Source organism: Diadema setosum, chromosome 10 (assembly GCF_964275005.1).
Source record: "Diadema setosum chromosome 10, eeDiaSeto1, whole genome shotgun sequence".
Lineage (NCBI taxonomy): Eukaryota > Metazoa > Echinodermata > Echinoidea > Diadematoida > Diadematidae > Diadema > Diadema setosum.
This window is the reverse complement of record NC_092694.1, coordinates 2,523,831-2,549,203: the sequence shown is the minus strand read 5'-3', so window position 1 is coordinate 2,549,203 and position 25,373 is coordinate 2,523,831. Positions and strand designations below refer to the sequence as shown.

At 38.7% G+C, this 25,373-nt stretch overlaps 1 protein-coding gene across 1 annotated transcript; it reads left to right on the top strand.

Annotated features, from left to right (window-relative positions):
* Positions 1-502: 502 nt before the first annotated feature.
* On the top strand, positions 503-25,100 carry LOC140234399 (ADP-ribosylation factor GTPase-activating protein 1-like). The gene is made up of 12 exons (XM_072314450.1): positions 503-651; positions 2,228-2,337; positions 3,710-3,881; positions 4,849-5,093; positions 5,885-5,953; positions 6,892-6,997; positions 7,921-7,977; positions 15,256-15,288; positions 15,830-15,946; positions 16,337-16,482; positions 22,532-22,744; positions 24,869-25,100. Exons 1-12 carry the CDS (start codon positions 592-594, stop codon positions 25,098-25,100), a joined length of 1,560 nt encoding a protein of 519 aa, XP_072170551.1. The 5' UTR covers positions 503-591.
* The last annotated feature ends 273 nt before the right edge of the window (positions 25,101-25,373 follow it).

Genomic DNA, 25,373 nt, shown 5'->3' with positions numbered 1-25,373 from the left:
GTTAAAAATCTGAGATATATTTTTTTTTTCCATTTCGATAAGAATTTCTTGAATTTGCAATTATTCTGTACACCTTTCCACATCAGCTGCATATACAGGGATGAAGATGCAATGGCTGTCAAGAAAACTTCATTAACAACATGAACAATGAACAATATCATTATAAGGGCCCAATTTTCATTTCAAATTCAGGGCCTGCGGTTAGGCCATCACTAGCCAGCAGAGAATATATTTGAAGAGCAGAGAATACATGAACCGCGTATGCATTATTTGCAGGTTGTATAATAATAGGCCTAGGTATAATTGAATATTCAGCTTAGTATCGTTGACAACACTTCGAGCCGGTGTCGAGCTTTCTGATGGTCACTCACGGATCGTTTTCATGACGAATTGTCTTGCTCTCCTGACCAACCCCCCCAGGCCCCCCCCCCCCCCCCCCCTCCTCTATCCACGTTGTGACGTATACGTCAGCAGTGTAGTCGATGCAATGCCAGCAACTTCTTCAATACGCCGGTGTGTTTAGTGACAGTACTTTATTTGCCTAAGCCAATTTCTTGTTGGAAATCATCACGATTTTCATAGTGTTGGGCCATGGCGAGTCCACGGACGAGAAGAGTTTTAAAGGACCTTCGTCTGAAACATGGAAATAATGTAAGTTTTTTGTTTGGTGTGATAATAAGTTACTTTTCACGATACCATGACCGAGGCAACCATTGGCATAGCCCGACCAGACGCTGTTACGCTATGCGAAAACAGCGTCTGACGAGCGCGGCATGCAGCCTCAAAGTGAGGAACCTCAACACAACTAGCACTACAAAACTTGGGAAAATGTATACTTTTCTCCTTTAAACAGAATACTTTACTCACGTTAAATGCATGTTTCTATTACAGAAGAATAGTTCGCCACACTGGGTCCATGGAGACCACTTGCGATAAGTCCGTGGAACAAATAAATGACACTTTCTGGCGCAATTCCTGACCGTCGGTACGTCGCGACGTACCATGTACAGCGACTGGGCTGTGTATAGTTAGGCCTGGCGTGAAAGATTGTGTACCGTGTGGACATGCTGGATATGATGATCAATTTCGGTAAGTTTCATTGCGTACATTTGAATACTGATAGCATCAGATGTAGAGTAAATATTGAAAAGTATACTCGTTGAGTTTGAGGTGACAAAAATGATGTTAAGTATCAAAATTCAAAGCTATCGTAATACGATTACGTCGCTCTCCTAGTGGTTGGTGGTCGCGCGCGTACAGCCCTGTCGCGACGTACCATGTACAGCGACTGGGCTGTGTATAGTTACCATTGGCATTATATTGACCTACACAGCTATACAACAGCAACACAGCTGTACACTACACCAATCACAACATTCACTACAGCCAATGTACAGGCTACAGCATGCAGTATGCAGAAATGCAGGAGCTTGGAAGCCCCACCACTGGCCACCACACCACACAGACTCACACTCACAGCAGGGAGGTGTGATCTCTCACACCTCCCTGCTCACAGTCAAATTTACCGTTTTAGTGACTATACTGTACGTCAGTCGATGTTATGATCTGATGATGGGCATTTGATGGGTGTAAACATCCTCAGCTATTATCAACGCGACAACATTACCTTTTAGTAGTTTACTTTTAGATATTTTATTTAGTAGCGTTAATATTTACAACTGTTAGAGAAAAATTAATGTACTGATCCGGATTCGGAATTCTGTCACTGTCGGAGTGTCGCCCTGGCCCCTGCCTCTCTCTTGGATTTTGGCCTTGTTTGGAGTACAGTGTAGCTAGTACTAGGGCCTACGCCGTGTAGGCCCTAGTGTAGTAGTACAACATGTATCTACGTGTATATCTGGGTGGGTCCCTATTATAGATCTATAATAGTAGAGTCTAGTATCTTGTATTGAAGAATGTCAGATTAATAAAGAATCATATTCACTGTCATATGACTGTGTCTTGTCGTACCTATCTATCATTTCATAAATGGTTTCTTGATATCTTGCAAAAAGTTAACAAGCCTAATCCTCATCTCCACCAATACTATCATTCCTTTGGGGCTTTAGACATGTCATGTTGAGACACTATTGTATGCAACTCAGTTTGTGATGATCATAATCCAAAGAAAACATGATTTCAAGATTTGAAAATCACTCCCCTCCTAGCTCCTCCTTCTTCCCTTTCCCTTGACCAAAGATTTATTACTCCCTCTTTGACTTTTCAGAGTTGTTTTGAGTGCAATACCCACAACCCACAATGGGCCAGTGTCAGCTACGGAATATGGATCTGTCTAGAGTGTTCTGGGAAGCATCGTGGGCTTGGGGTCCACCTCAGGTAACTCGAGAACTCGAGAACTCGAGAACTGTTCTACCAACCCATGTACAAATGTACACTGTAGTTTTACTGGATTGTAATCTGTTCCAGGAATCATTTCTCCGTTTTTAATATGAACATCTCCAATATTAAACAGGCAATCAAATCAAAATGTACATGTTACTGTAGAGGGCTGTGAAATTTGTTTTGATTTGTGTTGATCAGCAACTTCTTTGAAATTTATTTTGTCAAGTATTAGAAAGAAGATTATTTACATTTTGTACAAGCACACAGACAAGATAGTAAGATGAAACTTCAACTAGCACACTACTAAGTATATCTTTCATTCAGCATCATTGCATGCTGTGTATGAAAAAGGGAGATAAAAGCCAAACAAAACTTTCAAAGTTAGTTATCCCGTTGGAATTTTCGATGATTCTTCTTCTTTATTTGATACCGATAATTTAAATGTCTCACCCATCCATTGTGATATTCTATGTAAAGGCTCCCAATGTATCAATGTGCCTATCATCATTTAGTACTGGGGTAACAAGGGCTCGTATATTCCACAAAGTGTCAAATGTTCAGGAGAGCAAAAACAAAACAAAAAAAAAAAAAAAAAAAAAAAAACACATGGCAGCCAAAGCACTACATATCAAATGGGATAGCCTTTGACATGTCGTGGTGGCTTCATTTTTGAGGTACCTATGACAGCTAGGATTTGGACAGGACATCACTGGACTGATTATCTGACCAGTAATAAAGAAAAAAAAAAGGTCATTTTCACCAAAAATTTGACATACAAGGTCTTGTCACCCCAGCAGCGATATGTAATTGTTTGTGGCCTGACAGTGCATGTACTTTGTACAGTATTGTGTATGAGTGTGCTTTACGTACGTATCTGGTATATAGATCAATCACCCTAGATGATTAACAATAGTCTGCAAGCAGTTTAACTCGGAGTATTTTGCCATACGCACAAGAGAAAGAAGAAGAAGATATCACAATGAAGTTATAGAGGAAGCCCTTTTCACTTGTTCCACATCACCTCACTTTCAAGAGCAGAAGCATTTATGAACAAAGTGTTGTATGTGATGCAGATACTGGTAGAGCAGTCGAGGTGACTCCCAGTATAACAAAGGTCCTTTGAGCTGGTAGTTTTCTTTTGTGATATATACTGAAATTTTGTTACAGCTGAACAATATGCATAGAGTTACATTTTGCATAGATAATAAAAGAAAATTACCTGAATTTTTACTTTGTTGTAACAAAATTTTGTAGACATCGATCTGTAACCGTGGTCATTGTTTACCAGTAGTGCACTGTATAATAAATCCTAAAAGGTGGATATTAATACACATTTTGATTCGTTTCTTTCCTATTCCGTTTGCAGTTTTGTAAGGTCGATAACGATGGATAAATGGAAAGACAGTGAGCTGGAGAAAATGAAAGCTGGCGGTAATAATGTTGCCCGGGAGTTTATGAAGAGCCAGCCAGACTACGACCCAAACTGGACATTCCATGAAAAATACAACAGCAAGGCTGCTGCCCTCTTTAGGGATAAGGTAAGTTCAGAAAATTGTATAGAATTCATACAGCAGTACTCCATGAGCTGCTGATGCTGAAGAAATCTTAATAAATTTTTACAAATATTTTTTTCAGGTTAGAACAAAGCTACTCAAAGAATAACAACTTTTAAAGAATTGCAAGAATTCATCAACTCGTCATGGTTAACCAAGAGAATTGAGAGAAGTAAAATGAGAAGTCAGCTGAATTCTAGTTCTACCACATACAACAAACAAACCATTACAACCGTTATGTCACCATAAGCTTCTCTGATCAAGGTTGCTATTTCAAGCATTGTGTATTATGATTTGTTTATTGATCTCTTTGATTCCATGGCACTACTGCCACTACTGCTGCTGCTGCTGCTGATACTACTACTACTACTACTACTACTACTACTACTACTACCACTACAACATACTACAACTACTACTACACGTGTACTGCATCATGTACTACTGACACTACAAAGTACATACTCCTACTACAAAAATGTACTACTACATCATGTACTACTACTTCTCTACTACTATTACTACTGCTGCTGCTGCTGCTACTACTACTACCTATACTATTCTGCTGTTTTTCTATGTGTATATCAATATGTCATCACTATTTGTACTGCTTACAATTTTCCTCACACACCCATAAGGATGGCCCAATTGAATTGATTTCCATTCACTGCCCACCGAGGCACATAAAAAACCATAAATAGCACAGGCCCGCTAGAATAAAATTGCATGTCAGCAAATATGTGCATCAAAGCATACACTCATCCATAATTATCAACGCTAGTTGAGATTCCTTTGATGTGTGTGTTTGTATGCACATATAGATCAGTAATAAAGCTGCACACAATTTGTCGCAGGGATTCTCAAATATACCCAAGTTGGGCCAGACTTCCCACTCCATGGTATCCCCATTCTACCAGGTCATAAAAAGCTTTTTTCCACGTCCATGTTTCAGGTTACCACAGAAGCAGCGGGTGAGACATGGTCAGAAGAGACATCCAAGGCCCGGAACCACATTCCCTACGTCGCCAAGAAGACATCAAGCAATTCCAGCCTGAGCTCTGGGTCTATACACCACTCCAGTAGCTCCCCTAACTTTGGAGGAGGAGGAGGAAGAGGAGGTGGTGGTTATAATTCGGGTGGAGCCATGACTTCAGGTGGGGGGTCAGATGACTGGGACATGCAATACGGAATATCAAAGTAAGTTGGTGTTATCATATCAGGGGGGAGTTTCATGAAGCTGTTCTTAAAGTTACAAACAACTTAAGAATGACTGGTGGTCAGTTCTTGTGCTGAATTATTGAAATTTTGATAAGTATAGCACATCAGAACATATTCCAGTCGTTCTTAAGTCGTTCGTAACTGTAAGAGCAGCTTTATGAAACACTCCCCAGTATCAATAGCCACAGACACACTGGCAAAGCCTCTTGTAGTTTAAGTTCTCAAAATATTATGTTCTCAAAGTTTGGTCAGTCTGAACACAAATTTTCCAAAACACTTCTCACAAAACTTCTCACAAATCTTTCCACTATTACAGGGGGAATTTCCCAAACTTCTGCAAATCTTCTAAAAGTTTGTACAGTCTGAACGCACAAAAACTTCTCCCAAAACTTGTAATAAAATTTCCTGCCTCATAGCTATGATTTTAACTTTGTTTGTTTTATAAGTGTACAAATACAATAAAAAACAAGCAGTCGAATATGTTTGACAGTGATAGAATGTTATCAATTCTATAATCTACCAATCTGTAGTTGATCAGTTTCAGTGCAAATTGTTAAATGTTTTACCTACATAAATCTTATAGTGCTTTTTCTCTCCATGTTATGTGATGATTGTGAAACTATTTGTTACATTGGCCATTCTGTTTCAGTACCACTGCTTGCACTACATCAATGCCATGAATTAATCTGCCTAGTATACAGAAATATAATGCCTGTTTATGTGAATGATGTTATTGTGAGAAAATCTGATTTTCTGTCCACTTCTTGCAGGACTGAAATCTCCTCAAAGAGGGACGACTTCTTTGACCGCAAAATTGCTGAAAATGCCAATAGACCTGAGTAAGTGCACTGTCTTTTGGATCTAGACAAGAATGGGAGATATATTGTGTGATTACTCTTCACCTTCTCAAATATTTCTTGATTTGACAGATACAATTGTGGCGAGTGTGAGCCCAATATTAAATGCATGTTTGACTTTGTACATAATAATTTAGTAAATTGAGAATGAACATATCAGTGAACTACTACTGTATTTTATGTCCTACTGTAACCATCCAGTAGTGAAAATAGACAAACTGTGAATTCCCTTTGTATCTAGTTAACACTGAACTTTTAGTTTTAATACTTGTATTGTCATTTTAATATTCTTCTTCTATCTTTATCTATTAGTGATAGGAGTGGTAGTCATGCAGAGGCAGTTGTAATCAGAGATCAATTTTCTAATGAACTGCAAAGCAAGGCATATTTGTAGCATGAAATTTAGGCAAATTTGAGCTGGAGGCCTTTTTCCCGGCATGTTATTTTTGCAAATTACCTCTGGCATTCAATGCATTTTGTGTAAACAAGCACTTTTGCATGCATTTTAAATTTGCAAATCTTGCCTCCCGCGAAATTCGTGAAATTAAAATTCACACAAAAATTTCTGGCTTTACAGTATCATTGTACATAATCATTGCTTTCATTACATGCCGAAAGAAATGTTTTCATTTGTACAATATAAAACTTTGTTTGCGACATATTACATATGACTGTTAAACTGAACCTGTGTGTGATAACTCAAGAAATTTTCAGGAAAAGGAAAATGTCTTTCACGATATATGGCTTATGAATAAAGTTTATCATGTTATGTGTGTGTGCCACTGTTTATGTGAAAGCAAATATGGATATACCAGGTACACATACATGTACGTACATGTAGTTAGATACATGTAGATAGACATAGGTACATTGTAGATATAAAGTGTAAACAGATGTCCGTCAAAATATTTTCTTGACAGTGATCTACCACCAAGTCAAGGAGGCAAATATTCAGGCATTGGATACACCCCTCCTGTCACTCAGTCCAATCAAGGAATGGACAATGCTATGGCGTCATTATCATCGGTATGTACTACAACTGTAGCAACTTTTCCTGCTCATCAGCAGGAGGTACATGTATGTTCCAGAGAGAATATAGCATGACAACCCACAGAGGTGCAATGGTAAACTAGCAAGGAACAGCAGCCTCATGAAGTATTCCATACTGTTAATGTGGTACATTTGGTGATGCAGACATTTCAACTGTTTGTAAAATTTTGCTGCTGTATTGGAGTGGCATTAAAATGAAAATATTTAGATTTTGGTACAATACTGATGAATGTACAGAAGTACTTCCATCTGAGAAATTATCAGGAAGTTGAGTCCACTGGAATTGGCCAAGCGAAAGAAATAAAAAAAAAACAAAACATATAGAAAATGAAAACAACAGCATGTAAGTTTCCACTTCGACAGTAGAAGCTTTTTCCGGCAAGTCACATAACCCTATTGAGTGGTATTTGTTGTTTTTTTATGCGTTTCTTTATGTTTGTCTTTTTAAAGTGAAAGTTTGTGTAGGGAGATGATATCCTGCTTCCTTTCAATTTGTATTGGGTTGTGTCTTCAGAATGAAAAAAAAAAGACAAATAATGGGTCATGGAGACGTCTCTTATAAGCTCACTTGTGGAGACATTTCATGAGCATAATGGATGTAATAATGATGATGATAATTATATTTTGGTTATGATAATAGTAATAGTGATAATAATGATGATGATGATGATAATTTTAGTAATAATAATGATAATAATGTTAAACCATTTATAATATTTGTTCTTTTTTTTTTGTAGGGCCCCAACACCTAACAGGAGAAATATGGCTTTTTGAAACATAAGATTATGAGGCGATGTCATAACTATTGTGCTCGCATAGACAAAAGAGATTGGGAGACTACATATGGAGTATGTCAATTTCTTTTTTCTTCCCTCTCTTTCCCTGTATCCCTGCTGTAGGGATGGGCATCATTCACTGTCGGTGCATCCAAGTTTTTAGCAGCAACTAAGGAGAATGTGAGTACTGTAAAATGTCACGAATTTGTGAGAGAGCCAAGATTTGCAAACTGAAAATGCTCACAAAAGATCTTGCCTACATTATATGCATTGAATGCCAGTGGCATTTATTTTGCAAAAATTTCATGCTGTGAAAAAGGCCGTCTGCTCCAATTAGTGAAAATTCCATGCCGCGAAAATATCTTGCTTTAGAGTATTTCGAATCATGTGGGCATCATGTTGTTATGTTTGAGCAAGTGGGCCTAATGGAGGCAGAGATGTCCATTGGGTCCCTCTAAAGGGAGGTAGTGGTCTCTCAGGGTGCGTTCGAGCGCTCTCCTAAGGCGTAACAGATTTAATATCACGAGCGTTCGCCCGCGTCCGGCATGCCTTCTTATCTGTTAAGTAGCCAGCTTGGCTCGAGCTTGGCATGCGCCCATGCCATCCGCGTTCGGGAACGCCAGCTTAAAAGTCTTTTGTTTAGTGCCTTTGTTTCGAACACAATAGCGTCAACTTCACTGCACCCAATTGACCACGAAGCCATCGCTCCATGTAGCCAGCGTTCGGGAACGCCCGGATTAAGTCTTCCCTTTGTCTTGTGCTGAACACTTATACACAGTTGATTTCATGGAAGCTTAAAAAACGGACAAATTAGCAAACAAATGAAACCACCAAAGGCATCGCACTATTACGCGTTAGTAACGCCGTGATTACCTTAATTTGCGTCGACGAGAGGCGTAATCAAAAAGTATATCCGAAAGAGTATTTATTCCCCTTACATGAGCGTGAGACCACTCTTGTAAGCAGCTTCTCAGGTGAAGCAAAATGTGTGTAATGAAGTGACAAGTGTATTAAGAAAAACATTCACAATAGCTAGGTAGATTGACGGAAACTTGACACCCATGGCCGTGCCAGCCAGGCAACAGGCTGGTGGAAATTTCCAGGAACTTCAAAGCAGGTTTGCCGCCAGGCAAAACCGCAGGGTAAAGGAATTTGCGTACGCGCTGAATGGGTCGTAAACATCGTGTCAATTGCATGGGGCCTGGAAACAGGGGCTATGTATAGTAACCCTGTGCTGTATAATACGAGCATGCTGATGGAGACACGTGCTGGAGTTGGCGAGAGCTAGCTGATGAGAGCTGCCTGCCTGAAACCAGGGAGGTGCATACACATCTGGCTCTGCTGAAACTATGGAGCTATAGTACAGTAAAGTCCACACGATAAAAAAGTCCCGATTTTTGCCTTTGTTATTCCTTAAAAATTTCTTCGTCTTAGTCGACATTTAGAAGTCGACAACTCGCGTAAGTCGACCTGATTTTTTAGTGCCAACTGAGCTGAAATACGTGTTTATTCCCTCGTCTAAGTCGACATATTTTTTTTTTCGCTCAAAATCTTATCGCCATTCTCTGAAAAAGAATTGTTTTCCCGCGAGTCGGTAATTCGCTAGTGTACGGCGTGGTAGCGTTCGCGCCATGCGTCCATTGTCTTGTATGCCAGAAATGAAAGGGCATACATTCATTTACATTCTTTGGAGAATTACATGTAGTTGCCTACCCAAAGCAGTTCACTTTCCCCCTTTTCTCCTGCTCGTTATTCTCAAAACGCACAAACTGTGTACACATAAAGGTCCTAGTAGAAAATCATTATCAGAACATGATACACGTGTAGGTGTTTCTGTTTAACCGAATATTCTAACGTTAATTATTCCGAAGCGTTAATAGAAACCTGGGCCCGTTTTTAGAAAAGTAATCAAATGCAACTACATGTAATTAAATGCAACTGAAAATTAAATGCAGGTGTATCAAATCACGAGTAACTTTGCACATAAACGCAAGTGCGTTGCTGAAAAGGCTTGCGTTTGATAATCATATGAAACTAGAAAATAGTTGTACAAACCTGAAACTCAATTGCGTTGAAACGCAACTCTTAAAGTCAAATGAAGTCCATCAAATCACGCGCAACGCTGTATTCAAACGCAAGAGCGTTGCAGGGAAGACTTGTGGTTTTCGTAAGAAACTAGAAACTGTGGTTAAAAGCATCTCTTAACATCTACGGAGGTGCGTTATTGTTGAAAAGTCTTGCATTATTTTGTGTGGTTTTTTTCGTACGCAAAATTAAAAATTAAACGCAGCTCTGAAAATCAATAATGCAATTGCAAGTCCTTGTGATCACGCGGAACGTTGAATAGACTTGCGTTTGATAATCGTACGAAACTTGAAAATTGTAGGGAACTTCTTTAAAACTCAGTTGCGTTTCAACGCGATTCTATAAATCAAATGCAAGTCCATCAAATCACACGCGACGCTGTATTTAAACGCAAGAGCATTGCCGAGAAGACATGCAGTTTTTGTACGAAATTATAAGAAACTGCGTTTAAACGCATCTCTAAACATCTACGGAAGTGAGTTATTGTTGAAAAGACCTGTATTATTTTTTACTTCGTACGCAAAATTAAAAATTAAACGCAACCCCAAAAATCAAATGCAAGTCCATCAAATCACACGGAACGCTGAAAAGACTTGCGTTTGATAATCATCCGACACTAGAAAATTGTAAGAAATAAACGCAATTCTAAAAGTCAAATGCAAGTCCATCAAATCACAAGCAACGCTGTATTTAAAACGGAAGAGCGTTGCAGAAAAGACTTGCGGTTTCTGTACGAAACTAGAAACTGCGTTTAAACGCATAAAAATCTATACCGAAGCATGCTATTGTTGAAAAGACTTTAAGAATCATATTTTTTTATTTCGTAACGGAACTTTCGCCGTGACCGAACTTAGTCTGCACTAGCAGGGGAAAGACATCGCAACATTTACACGTTTCAAACTACCGAAACGCATCGTGCTTCACGTAATGTCAGTGAAAAAATAGTAGCAAATTATTGTTACTGCAGTTCGCTATTCCGAAGGTTTAAATCTCAGTCCAAAGTTAAATAAGTCCGACGATGGAAAGATATTCATCTTTACGAAGGTTAGTAATCCGAAAGATGTCGTTTCCGAATTAACAAATTTTTCTTCTTCTTTTTATTTCAGACTGGCCCGCGCCGTACAGAGCGGTAATGTTGCGAATCGGAGCGCGAGAACAATTCATTTTCAGAGTATGGCAATAGAAATTTAAACAAAACAAAATCACATGGCGACTTAGGGAAGGAAAATCACACATCCTATTTCAACTCAGTCGGCACTGAAAATTATCTCGACAGAATCATAAGAAATCACACGCATATCTTCACAGCAACGCACTTGCATTTAAATCGCAAAGTTGCATGCACTTTGGGGAATATGCGTTTGTTTTTTCAAATCAAATTTAAAACGTACAGTGTCTAGAAACGGGTCCAGGTTTCGGATCCCGCTCTTTCAAAATCTCTCAAGAGATTTGGGTTTTGTGCAATGCCGTTACTAATCCGCGTGTGCTTGTTTCGCAATAAAACTCGAATGAAGATGTACACAGCGATAGAGGCTCAGCTCAGTAGATACCTGCCTCCAGTGACAATATTCATGTATACAACAAAAGAGTTTGTGAGCCCATTAGCGCAATGTCTATTCATGACTATGTGTAGCTGGTATACCCGATCGATACTTTCATTGTTTGATGGCACATGACTAGTTGACCATGGAAAGGGGATACATGTATAGGCCTGCAGCTTGACTGCTTCCGCACAGGAGGAATACCAACCTGTCCATTCTCAAGTCGACCTGCAAAGAGAATCTCGCTTTTGAGCATTTCAGGCTCTTGGAGATGTGGAATTGGGTTGTGTAAAGCTAAAAGCCGCGTTTACACCATGTTCCCGGCAACCACGGCAGTCACATTTCAGGCCATCAAGGACAAAACGGGACGGACGTGAAACAACGCTGTGAGACGAGATAGGCAAATGTGACAGGCCGTGATTGCCGTGATTGATATTCGTTGATGTGACAAATAAATACGATTCATTAATCCGAAACCGCACGAATTTTGTGTTTCTAAAGGTGCATTTATCGGGATATGAAATTAATTACGTTACTCTGAAAACGAATAACACAACTTGTTCCTTTTAATTTCTGGGATTAACAAAACATCAGAAAGCAAAGCTTATTTAATTTTCGGATTTTTAGTCTGACATTGGGGGTTAGTAGTTCGGAAAATAAGTATTGAAAATCTTTGAGGCAAGAAAATACGTTGAATTCTTATTATGGCATCGTTATTTCCTTTGCCTTATGTTCATTATTCCGAAAGAAGAATAAGGTTCGTAAATCCGATGGTTCTTTTTGCAGAACCCGCAAAACACGCAAATTTGATATGCCTTAACTAATAAATTTGTTAATCCAAAATTGTATTAGGGCTCGTTAATACCATTTGTGGCATTATTCCGAAGGTTCGTAAATGTGAGGATGAATTACGTGCATGGTACGAAACTTATATCATTTTTGGCTAAAAGAAAATTAAAAACGCCGAATCTTTTCCTGTGACGGGAATATGGGTTTATTTCTGAACGTGACGTCGTTTACTTCTTTGCACGATATTCATCATTCCGGAAAAAAAAAAATATTCAGATGGTTCATTCATCCGAAAATGGAAAAAAGGTGGGTCGTTTATCTGTAAAGGAATTATCATATTCGTGGTAAGAAACTTCGTTTTCGAATCAGCTATATAACGTCCGAAATTTCGAAACTTATAAGAAAAGCGAACCTTCAGCATATTAAGATAGCGAATCGTAACAGTTTTTTTTTTTTTTTTTTTAATCGAGCAGTGTGGAATAACAAATATCCGACATTTATTTTAGCATGGTATGGAGCAGAATGTTACTGCTATTCACTTCCAAAAGTAAAAGCAATCATCTGACATTTATTCTGGCATCTTCTGAATGTTATTGCTATTTACTTTCGAAAGTAAAGCAAACATCCGACATTTATTTAATCACCGTATGGAATTGAATATTACTCTGATTCATTTCCGAACGTCAGAGGAAACATTCAACATTTATTTTAGCATCTTCCGGAGCTGAATGTTATTGCTATTTATTTTCGAACATAAAAGCAAACATCAGACATTTATTTTATCATCATACGGAGTTGAATATTATTATTATTCATTTCCGAACGTCAAAGCAAACATTCGACATTTATTTCAGCATCTTCCGGAGCCGAATGTTATCCTTAATTCATTTCCGAATGCAAAATCAACATTATCTGACATTAATCTAAGCACCGTACGGAGCTGACTCTTACCGTTATCATTTCCAAAAGTATAAGCAAACATCCGACATTTATTTTAGTATCATACGGAGTCGAATATTACCGTTATTCATTTCCAAAATTAAGAGCAAACATATGACATTTATTTTAGCATCTTACGGAGCCGATTGTTACTGCTATTCATTTTCGAAAGTAAAGGCAAACATCCAACTTTTTTAGTGGCCCGACGTGCGTTTTTGGTGGCCCCGAGCCACCGGGCCACCGTAAGTGTCGAGCCTTGACTAATGTCATCGAAAAGTAAACCAGAATGCAACTTCTCGCTTGTGAATTATTGCTTGTGAATAATCGCAAAACTTTGGCAAAACTTTTGGAATACCAGCCCTGTTCATGACGCTTGGAAACTGCGAGTCGAGAGAATTTTGCGAACTGGTGCAATGTTACTCCGTAGCGTAGGCGACTGTACTTGACCATGTGGAGTCGCAATCGTTTGTAAACTGTCTGAAGTGCGCGATTTTTCTCACCCTGTTTTTTGCCACGCGATTTATTTTTAACTGGCAAGAACGATGTGGAATTCTGGCGTCCACCGTAAATTGTGCACTTGCCGGCGCAAATTGTTCTTTTCATAGGTGAAGCCGTGCGCGGAAGGCACGTGGTTGGGATAATCCTTGCGTTCCTAAAGCGGAAAGGAACGCCATGAATGCGACTTGTGAGCAAGTCCGTTCTGTTGCGTCCAAGGAACGCCCTCATTAGGCTGATGAATAGAGGGATTAAGCCCCCCATTCTGCACGCAGGAGGAATAGGGGCGTCCCCTAACAAAAGGAGGAACGCGAGCATTCCCCATGCGGCCGAACGCTCGTGAAATTAAATCTGTCACACCTAGCAAACTGTACCATACGGTACCTGCGCCAGAGGAGCGCTCGAACGTTCCAAAAGTATTTATGTACCAAACTGTACCGAGCCAATAGTGGACCACTTCCCACATACCAAAGGTTTGCATGTGAGAATGCGCATACTGTATGAGCTGAAATTTTTGCATCGGTTTTATTTTCGCAAATTTCGCGAATCGCCTTAGAACTGCGAAAATAACAACATGCAAAAATAACAATGCATGAATAGCTAAGTTCAGTTAGACCCTCGCAACCGCGAAATTAACAACATGCAAAAATGTCCTCCATGTAGCAATTCGCGAAAATATCTGTACGCGAAAATTTCAGCTCGTACAGTAACATGCACATTTACCTTATAATGCAAACAGTTCATTCTCTTTGTTCAGGACAGCTGTAAGTACATGTAGTTGAAGCACGCCAGGTGAATGACCCTTTTGCTACAAAATGCATGACCTCTTCTAACAGAGTGCAGGAATACTCCAAATGTGGCTCAGTTCAGTATGGTACACTTTTATAGTTCAGTTTGCTTTGACTCATTTCATTCAGTACCTCAATATTGAGTAGAATTCAATCACAGCCTTAGGAATGTGCCTGATATGAGGCAGCTTTGTAGTTGGTCACTAGTGAAATACTTTAAAGGAATCGTATAGTTTTGGTTGGGACCTAACTTCTCTTTTCTAAAAACTTCTTATGAAATAAGAAAGAGCATACAATTCCAAGAGGAATTCAGTATTTATTTGATAAAAAATTTGTTTTAAAATGGCTAAGATATCCAAAACAGAGCCATCGGAATAAAAGGTGGGACCCACCTTTTATTACGGTTGCTTTGTTTTACTCTGTTTTTTGTGTCTTGCAGCCATTCCAAAACTGATTTTCATCAAATATACTTTGAATTCCTCTTAGAATGGTATGTTTTGTACTATTTCATAAGTGGTTTCTTGGTATCTTGCAAAAGAGTTAAAAACCCAATCTTCATTTCCACCAATACTATACTATCCCTTTAAAATGTAGAAGCATTTTTGAGATGGGACATTTTGTCCGCCTTCGTGAAGAAGTGAGGCTGTCAGTGGTGATTATCTTGTTTTATATAGATCAAATCAATGCAGCAAGCAAAGTACGAGTGCATGGGGTGAGGGAATAGAAATCACATACGTTTAAAGAGAATGTTTTCATTAAATTTTCATTAATAATCAGTAGAAGTGTTATTAAACTCATTGTTAACTTCACTTGTCTTTCAGGCTGTAAAATTTGGTTCAGCAGCATCACAGAAGGTAAGAGATAACTGTCATTATGTTGCATTTGGTGAATCAGTAAAGACATTTTCTGTAGCTATTTCAGAGAAGAAGTTCAGCTAAAGAATAAAAGTAAAAGAGGGATTATAGATTACAAATACAAGACAGACAAGCTGATGAGTCCCTTGCCCATTGGGTCAAAACAGGGTGTACACAATTGTGACGTCAAACAAACCGTGTGGCCTGGAGCCACTAAAATCAATGTCAGACCACGCAGTTTTCAAAATGGTTATTTTTTGGTGATCCAATCGGGCACCTTAAATGCAAAATGGATCGTTCCTGTTTATTTAGGGCCACTACAGTTCTTTCTCGGGCCACCAAAATGTCAGATTTCAAGGTTTTATTAGCCTGAATGGGTCACCACATAAAAAGTTAGTGTCAAGCCCTCTGTGTTTGTATGTATGTATGTATGCATGTATCTATCAATCCATCCATCTGTTTATCTGCATCAATCTCATTCCTGTTTCCTGCCACCCAATCTTTCTCACCGTGTAATATGTCTTCTTTGCCTTAACTCAAGACACATGAGTACGCATCCAAAGTTAATGACTCCGTGATCAAACCAACCAAAGAGAAGGTGAATGAGGGACGACTTTTCAGTGATTTATCAGCGGGAACCAAGAGTATAGCATCGAAGGTAGTACAAATTTCTTGTCTTTTCCTAAATACAAAACTGTGTAAAGAAATAAATGTGGTCAAATTTTCATCATTTGGTAAGCACATGTCTTGAAAGTAGCATGACAAAAACAAAAATAATATGAAATGCAGTTACTTTGTATATTTTGTAGTTTAATTTTGATTCATGTCTTGTAAAATATCTTTAGCCTTTTGATAAATGTTCAGCCCTTTAAGTATGAAAAAAAAAAAAAATTCTATAGAAATAGATCATTACACGAATCTTACGTATCACAACGTTGCTCTGAAATGAATAGACACACAGTCCCCTTTCATGCATAATTCCTACTAGGAATGCTGATATACAATTGTACCTTGTATGACTGTGACTATTTCCATCACTTGTTACCAGGTTGCCGTTAATACTCAGAAAGGTTGGAATGACTTCACCAAGATGTTCTCTGATAACCCTTCCCTGGATGGAGAGTCCAATAAACCCACGACCGACACGCCGCTGATGGGTGACCCTACCGCCAAACAGCAGCGGGAAAAGCTCAGGTGAGGGCGGTTTCCGGAGAAAGAAAGGGGAATAAAGATTATGTGGTGCTTTTATAGCATGTACCTGTACATTCATCGCTGAATTTGCATCTCTATATGCTCTAAGGAGGAAAATAGAATGGCCGAACAATGCTATCCAATGCAAACATACTTCATTCAAAATGCTTTTTGAATAAATATGCTTTTAACACAGTCTTAAACAAGGGTGTGGTTGATGAGTCCTTCAAAAATATGGGGTAGCACTTCAAAGTTTAGAAAGGGGCAGAATGAGCTAGAGATCGCTCTTCACAGAACTTGGTCTAAAATCGATTCAATGAGGTATTCTGGAGCCATTGAAAAGGTGACACTGGTATGTCAGAAGCAGTACTTATTAAAGAACTTTATGTGATTGGACTGGACGGCCATGTAATCAATTCAAGACTAGGTCTGTGTGAAAGTGTTTCTTAGTGCAGGTAATCAATCATGCTGCAGAGTTCTATAGTACTTGTAATTTGGGTCCAGGGCAATTACCCCATGGGCAATCACCCCAGACCCTTCTCCTGAACCTAATCCTAATCCTACTAATCCAAACTCTAACCCTAACCCTAATCTTTACTCTAACCTTATCATTAACCAGTATTTAATTGCCGGGGGTAATTGTTTGGGGGCGGGAGGGAGGGTATTTGCCCTGATACATGTAGTTTTGATATTTAGCTTGGAATGTGGCATATCAAAGAGTAAACTATGACATGAAGTAGGAGGCGTTGATGGAATGATGATGAGTAGGATGATGAGATGAAGGGTAGGGGAAGAGAGAAGAAGTGATGGTGGTTTGATTAGGATGAGATTAACATAATTCAGATGGAAACTTGAAGATAAAGAAGTGCCAGAGATACCAATTAAGGGATAACAAAGCAGAGAAAACAAAACTCATTGGAACGGAAAGTAGGAGCAAAGGGATTGGAGAAAGAGGAGGGCTAGAAAAATTAGGAAAGTAATGATAAAAGGGAAGAGAGTGCAAAACAAGATATTGGTGAGAAGAGAGGTACCAAACTGAAATATTTTATACCTGTCAGACTATAACTGGCAAAATCAATCTGCACTCAGATTTGAGTTTTTGATATTTTCATGTAATCTCACACATAATGCTCTTATGTATTTCTTCTTCTGTAATCCTGATTTTCATGTCAACATGTGGCATAAAGTTACTTTTTTTTTTGTACAAGGTACATGCATACTGCAGACCGACAAAACCAGGGTGTTTCACTGCCTTGAGGAGGCATGATAGAGGACAAATATAATTCAGAATGTTGCTCTTTCACATTTGCAGTACATACACCAAACATTTACATCATAAACGTTGTTCCACGTTTAGAGTAGAAAGTTGTTGAGTATTTGTGTTCTTCAAATATGGGAGTAGTCTGACCATTGTCGTAACAACGTGCAAATCTTTGGATAAAGGAGGGTGGGAATCCTTTATGCGCAAGTCCACACCACGCCTGATTTGACTGTGATAAATACAGTATGTCCCCAAAAAGATTACAATAAAATTTTTGCATTGATAACACCCAATATGATTTATCTGTCTAAATGCTACTTTAGGACCTTAAAATATAACATCTTAGTTCTATATTGCAGAAAACCCCATTCAGTTTGGTTTAGCAGTCACAGAGAAATGTTGATTGTTGTATAAGCATGTCATGAGTCTGATTCTTCCAAGTTTAGCACTTGGATGCTCTTGGAACTGCATATCTATGTGTTAAACACAGTAGACAGAACTTGGAGGGAAGGGATTCCTGACATGCTCTACAAAAAACCTCATATCTCTTTGACCACTGAAGCAAACTGAATGGGGTTTTCTGTAAGATGTGGGCAATGAGTTATAGCTTCATACTGTGAAAATGTTTTGGATAGTATTTTTAAAGTCATCATTGAAGAGGGAACCGTTGTAATTTTTTGGAGGGACATACAGTACAGTTTTCAGATGAACAAAGTGATGGAGTTTATTCCAAAATAAGACACCAGAATTAGATGGTAACGGACTTTTAAGTTTTATGTGCTTTTATTGATTAGTAATATCAGTCACAAACACACCAACAAATAGAAGAGGTGGTGTCAGACTGTCATGGAAAACAAATCCCCCATTGCTTTGTTTGCAAAACATATTCAAATTCTTGTTTTTTGATGATTATCTATCTGATGATGTCTTATTTTAGGCCTGATTTCAATCAATTCTCTACTGTTCTCTCTGTTCAATTTTCTTCTAGTCAGTATAAAAAAAAAAGTCAAATTCAGTGGGCTTGCACTTTAGTGATTCCTCCCCCACATCAAGGATTTGTGTAAAGTTTCTGTTCTAGTAGAGTCATATAGTACATGTAGATGATAGGTGGTGATTTGGTACACATTAGTATTGTACTTGTTAGTGCAAATAGTGGGTATTTGCCTGTGTTGACAATGTACTGTAGTATGCTATCTCTGTTTAATAACAGCATAAGCAATAAGGAGCACAAATTTCCAGCAAAGTTAAATTCACACAAAGACAATTTAATCAGCAAGTCATCAGAACCATCAATCAGCAAATTTCAATCCTTCAGAATTAGACATTCAGAATGTATTTGAATCAAGATGACTGCTATTAAATTAGCATATACTGTATTGCATTATGTCATCAACTCAATGATGCTTTCCAAGTACTGTGACTTTAAATACTGGTGAATTTCTCTATGGGGTTCAATCCCTACGTACAAGTTTCTTAACCCTTTTTGTGAAAATTCTCCAATAACCATAGACTTTGAATAGAGCCCCCCCCCCCCCCTGCTTCTGGTAAGCAGGAGGGTAGCATATCTGCAATCTCAATTTTCAACCTGGTGAAATGTGGTGGGCGGAAGCTTTAAAGGACTATAGTGATTACTGTACATGTGCCTGGGATCTGAACCCATAGCAGACAATATGATTATGAATCATGTGCTTAAAGGCCAGACCACAGCACCTCCTAAGGTGTGGTCTTTATAGAATGACTTTTACCACTGATATCAGTGCAAGGAATTAACTCCTAACCACACTGTTAACTCCCATGTTGTCCAAACTGTTTACAGCTCCTTGACATTAACAGCACGGTGATAGCATACTACAGTCATGCATGCTTTGTGTTTCTACATTTGTACTATCTTTTGTTTTACTTGACTGATTCCTTGTTATATCATAAAAGTGATCTCAGATATCATACCAAGCAAAATTGGGATATAAAGCACATCACTTCATAGCATATTTATGGTTCTCTCTTTCAGAGTATTTGAACCCATTGAGGACAGGCTGATTTTCAGGGGTGGATTCAGGAATTCTTTAAAGAGGGGGCGCCTTTACAAAAATTAAAGGGGGATGCACGTGCCCCCCCCCCCCCCCGTTTTTTTTTTCCCCCCATTATATTTCTATTGTTTCAACAAAATGTAAAAGGGGCGTGCACCCAGTGCACTCCCGCCCTGGGTCCGCGACTGGATTTTGCTACAACACGCATTTCACATAGACACCTGCTCAAGTATACTCAAACTCATCTTCAATGGGTTAAACTAAGTCAAAGCAGGAAAGCATGTTACATGTGCAGGGTTTTAGAGTCATTGATTTCACTTGAGAAGCTCTGCCCTGTTTTCTAGGGAAGGCAGTTAAATTAACATTGTTTTGCCTGGAACTTCTACATCAGCATGTCATTGTGCTTGTACATGTGTAGTAGCATCACAAGGAAGTTTTACCTGGGTATGATGTAAAGATATTGGAGGTCATACTGAACCATGTGAATTGCCACTGGGGTTATGCAATAATGTTTAATGGTGATTGCCATGAGGGTAGTTATGTCTTTTTGCCACTGGCTACCAAGTGTTATTTTAGCTGCATGAAACACTTGTTCATACAGAGGAATTTTAGCCTAGTTATTGTATCTATGTGTATCGTACAATATATGAATGTAGATTTCTATGTTTCTATGTTGGAGATTCTTCTAGAGGGAAAAAAATGGTTCTTGTTTGCTCACTAATCTAATTTTAACAAATTAACTAGTCATGGAAGTAGTATGATTAAAATTGTAGAAACAAATCAACCAAAACCCTAATTGTGTACTAGGAAATTCACATACTTACTGCTAGCTGTTATTTGCATTGAAGCTCCATACTGAATGCTTTCAAAGCTTTACATGCACTAACCTTTTACTACGGTATGTTGACTGCATGCAGATACTTAACACTACAAGTGTAGTTTACATTTTTTTAGATGTCATACAAAGCAGAAGGTGGCAGATTCATCTTTCATGCTCTCGTGGTATTCAGCCATTACTTCTGTGGTCATGTGGATTTTATAGAGAAATAGTCACTGTGCATTTCATTGTACCATTGCATCTTGTAATCATGCATTTTCAGATTTGCATGATTTGTAGTGGTGTTGAGTAAGTCTTGCTGGCACTCTGTGTGTGGATTAATTGTGGTAGAAAAAGAGGGGCTTAGCCTCATTACCCCTCCCACTGTTTCCCCCTATGTCACCCCCTTTCAGCAAATCCCCCTTAAATCCTTTAAAACTTCATTAACTGCATTCCCCTACAATCATTAAACTTGCTGAACAATGCAAAAAGCAGGGGGGAAAGGACAGATGAATGAATTGGTAGATAAATAAATAGAACTTGTCTGACTGATTGATATTATAGCCTCCTACTGTACCGGTGTACATGTATAAAGACAAGTAGTCATTGACTGCAAAACTCCATCAAATTTCGAGAGATATATGGATGTTTGAAGTCCTTTTAAGGAATGGAATTTGATTCAAAGTTGATGCACACAGCACACAAAACGTAAAAATAATATTTTTCCCTCATTAAGTATTTCTGTAGGTGCTCCCTGCCAGTGTAGTCCCACTCATTGTGTCAGATGTAGGCATGCCGTAGATTAGTGCATTCATGTGGTCATGCATCATCCATTCGGTAATCTAATTGTGCTTCAATGTACTCTCTTTGTTTATCTCTCCCATCATATCCCCACCCCCCCCCCCCTTGTCATGTACATGTATTCACTGTCTGTATTTTGTTTGTGTGTTTTTTTTTTGTGACTGTGGTCTTACATTCATGTCTCTCATTACTCATGTTCCATACGTATACTGCAAACTGAACTCATACATTATATTCCAATATCTGCACATCCTGAATACTTCATCATTGTCATATCCAAACTTTCATTTGACATAAACACGCAACTTCGATAATTGCCATCATATATGTAAATCCTGTTAACCATGCAATTTGAAAATATATCTCGCAACAATTAACACTCCTCAATCATTCTTTTATTATGGGACCTACGTGTAATGGCATTCATTGCAAAATTTGTGTCCTATACCATGATGCAAAACCAATTAATATTGCTCCAAAATATCATCCATCATATCGTCTTACACTTGTCATGACTAAACAAAACGAAAACATTGCTTATACATAATAAAAACCAACCTGCTGAACAATAATGATTTTCTTAATTGGTATCACATTGTTTTATGAAATCATATTCACATGCTGTATGCATGATGGGCAAAATGATTTTTGATTATGTACATTTGTACTTCAACTAAAACCATGTAATATTTATATCAAAATACCTAATATTGTAATAAATTGATGCATGATTTTCATATTGTATTGATTATGAAATTACACTTATTTTATGGCTGACTGAAACATGTCTGATGTAATACCTGACCACATGCTCCTCAAACCTGGTCCAAAATCATTTGCCAATGCAATTATCAAATACATATTAATTTTTTCATCTAAAATAATGTTACTGCTTCACAAATTACTAATGCTGGAATTACATGTATTACTGAAACAACGCTTTGGGGGTTTAACTGGTGTGCTTTGTCTGGCATCACATCAAATACTAAATTCTTTTAAATCATTTCCGATCAATAAATAACATTTCCCATCATATTTGCTATGGACAACTTTCACGCTCTCAAAACACATTAATATCTGCGAAATAATGCTGTCTGGTTGTCGATTGAAAACACAAACCTAACAAACACAATGAAACTAATCAAGAAATATGGATCCAGACCAGAGCGATACTCCTTTACTGCATGATGTACCCACGCCTCCTAGGTCCCCAGAGGGCGAATCCGACGACTGGGGGTGGGGCGTAGATGACGGATGGGCGGAGGCCAAGGAAGAACAGCTGGAGCCGACACCGGAAGAGGACGGATGGGGGTCGTGGGGAAACGAAGGAGAGGGTGCCCTCATTGACTTTGGAGATACGTAAGTTGTAAAGTACCACCAAGAGTAGCTGTCATTTGCTGTAGCACCCTCAAGGTCTCCTGCAGGAAAGATTTCCCCATTATTTTGAAAGAATGAATTTTGTGTTACAGCAAATTTAGTGTCGGGTCATTAGATGAGATGGAAATCCTGTTGTTTTTTCCTGAATATACTATCAGTTAATCATTCCTTATTTATTGATGCTGATTTGGATGTGGGAATGTTGGCAGACCTGCATTTGCTACATCTCAGTCAAAGATTAACCATAAAAGCATGAAGCATTTTATAAAGCATTTTCTCCACAAATAAACCAACTTGTCAAGTTCAGGCAACCCTGAGCCATGTACTACCTTTCATTATGTTAGCTGCAGTCAGTGTGTTTAATTCAGTAATCATTCCAAATTCAAAGCAAGCTTATGAGACAGCAAGACATGATACATTATGTATCACAATGAAATATGTGTCAAGAAATCTTGAAAGTATTTTGTAATGTAGGAGAAGTTATTATTTGAGTTTCTTCAGTTTGTCTCCATCCACAAATGAAATTTGTTAGATCGCAACTGCTGATCTGTAAATTAAAAAAACATGTCAGAAAAAAGGAACCAGTGGGACTCGAATTTGATCAGCAGGAGTTATTATTGTTAGCTAAAAATGTACTATGACATTGTATGGCAAACCTGCCTTGCTTTGGGTCTACAATGTTGAGATAATATGGGGAATACATGTATGTACATGTATGGTGGTCCTGTGTGTGTTGATCTATTTATTGTATCAATCAAAATTCATATTACTGTAAAAGTGGAAATTTTCGCAATGTTGCAATTTTTCGCGCATTTCGCGCTACCAGAAGCTGGGGCGAAAATAAAAGCATGCAAGTATTTTTGCTTGCCATATGTTTCAGTAGTTGATGTCTTGATTTCGCAGAATTAAAAACACACAAAACTCTTCTTGACCAGCGGCGCGCAAAAAAATTAGTCGCATGAAAATATCTACTTTTACAGTATTGTGCCTGTGTGTCCTCGCAAATTCAAATCAGAGTACAGAATATTTTTTTCTCAAGAGAACACAGCCTTGTTGTAGTATAATGTGTCGGGTGTAAATATACTGTACCTGTGAATTCAGTTGTAAGAGGAATGGGTCCTGGTAATTGCTGGCAAACAGAAATCACTTTTGACATATGATCTGCACAAACTGCTTACCATATTTTAATATTTTTGATGTATCAATCTATACTTGAGGATTTTTAATTCATGGAATTGTGATAGATTTTTCTTCTTCTGAAGTGCTAGGAGATTATAGAGGTGCAGTTCTTTTTAGTTTCTCCTAACCGGTTGAGGACAGTATACAAATGATGCACAGGATAGAGTGTGTTAGTGAAGGTGCGGCGCGCTCGAGAGTATTGACAAAGGTGCGACATGCACGAGGCGCAGCCGAGTGCATGTTTGCAACTGTTGTCAATACTCGAGAGTGCACCGCACCTTCACTAACGCCACGAAATAATCCTGTGCATCATTTGTTTTATAAAATGGGTCGAAAACTAACAGCATTATTCACGTACCTTTGTGGGTCAATACCAGTCAGCTACATGTAGCACTCGCTCAAAAGTCAAGATGTCCGAAGATGTTCGTCCCAAACATTTACGCACGTCGCACTCGGAAATCCCGCACATAAGTACTGTACGTACGTATAAGAGTATACGTACGCCACTTACTGTTATGCACAAGAAAGGACGCCGGCTGTTGTGGCAGCCCGCGGCCCGAACTAGAAGTTGTTTACAGGATTGACAGCGCGTATAGTAGCGCGTGACGCACTTGTAACAACTGATTGAGTGCGCACTGCTAGTGTAAACATTGTGACGTACGTCAGGCCAGGGAGGTGGAAGAGAGACTCTTCTTAGTGCATACCTGAAGAAATTAATGCACGCACACGTGACTCATTTCAGCGCTTCCAATGTTCCAATTGGCTACATTCTTGAACCCATTTTATAAACAGATTTTGCTACAACACACATTTCCCAGATGCACTTGCCTGAGTATACTTGGGACTCATCCTCAGCAAGTTAAAAAAAGGTCCCTTTATCATCAGTCCCTAGAATGTAACTTTTCCTCTGTTCATAATTCATTTCAGTGAGCCTTCAAAAGACAGTACCAGTGGTGGGCAGTCCAAATCAACCAGTAAGTCCTCATCGAGTAAGACGTCGAGTAAATCATCAAGGAAGGCGCAGACGTCCAGCAAAGCGGCCGCGGTGAACAGCGGCAAACCCATCTTGTCTCTGGAGGAAACGTGGGATGATGCTGGAGGTTGGGATGATGATGCCTGGAATGAGGTGGAGACGGAACTAAGGAGTAAAAAGGACTGATTGCAGAATGTACATGTCGATTTCCGCATTCTCTCCATCTGTTCCTCACTGTGGTAGAAAAGGAACTGGGAAAAAGGACAAGCTTTGTGAAGATGGTGCAGCTAAAACTGTAAATTGCGGCTCTTTTTAGTCTAATCCCTCTGTGTAATGACCTCTGGTCTCATTCCACATGTTCTAATCCTGTGTAGATCGGGGGGTGTTTCATAAAGCTGTTCTTAAAGTTACGATCGACTTAAAATGACTGGAACACATTCTGATGTGCTATACTTATCA

Bases quoted from the DNA above. Each gene is read 5' to 3' on its own strand.
- LOC140234399 (XM_072314450.1), top strand. From the start codon at position 592: ATGGCGAGTCCACGGACGAGAAGAGTTTTAAAGGACCTTCGTCTGAAA. The intron at 652-2,227 runs GTAAGTTTTTTG...TTGACTTTTCAG, and splicing joins GTCTGAAACATGGAAATAAT to AGTTGTTTTGAGTGCAATAC. The intron at 15,947-16,336 runs GTAGTACAAATT...ACTTGTTACCAG, and splicing joins CCAAGAGTATAGCATCGAAG to GTTGCCGTTAATACTCAGAA.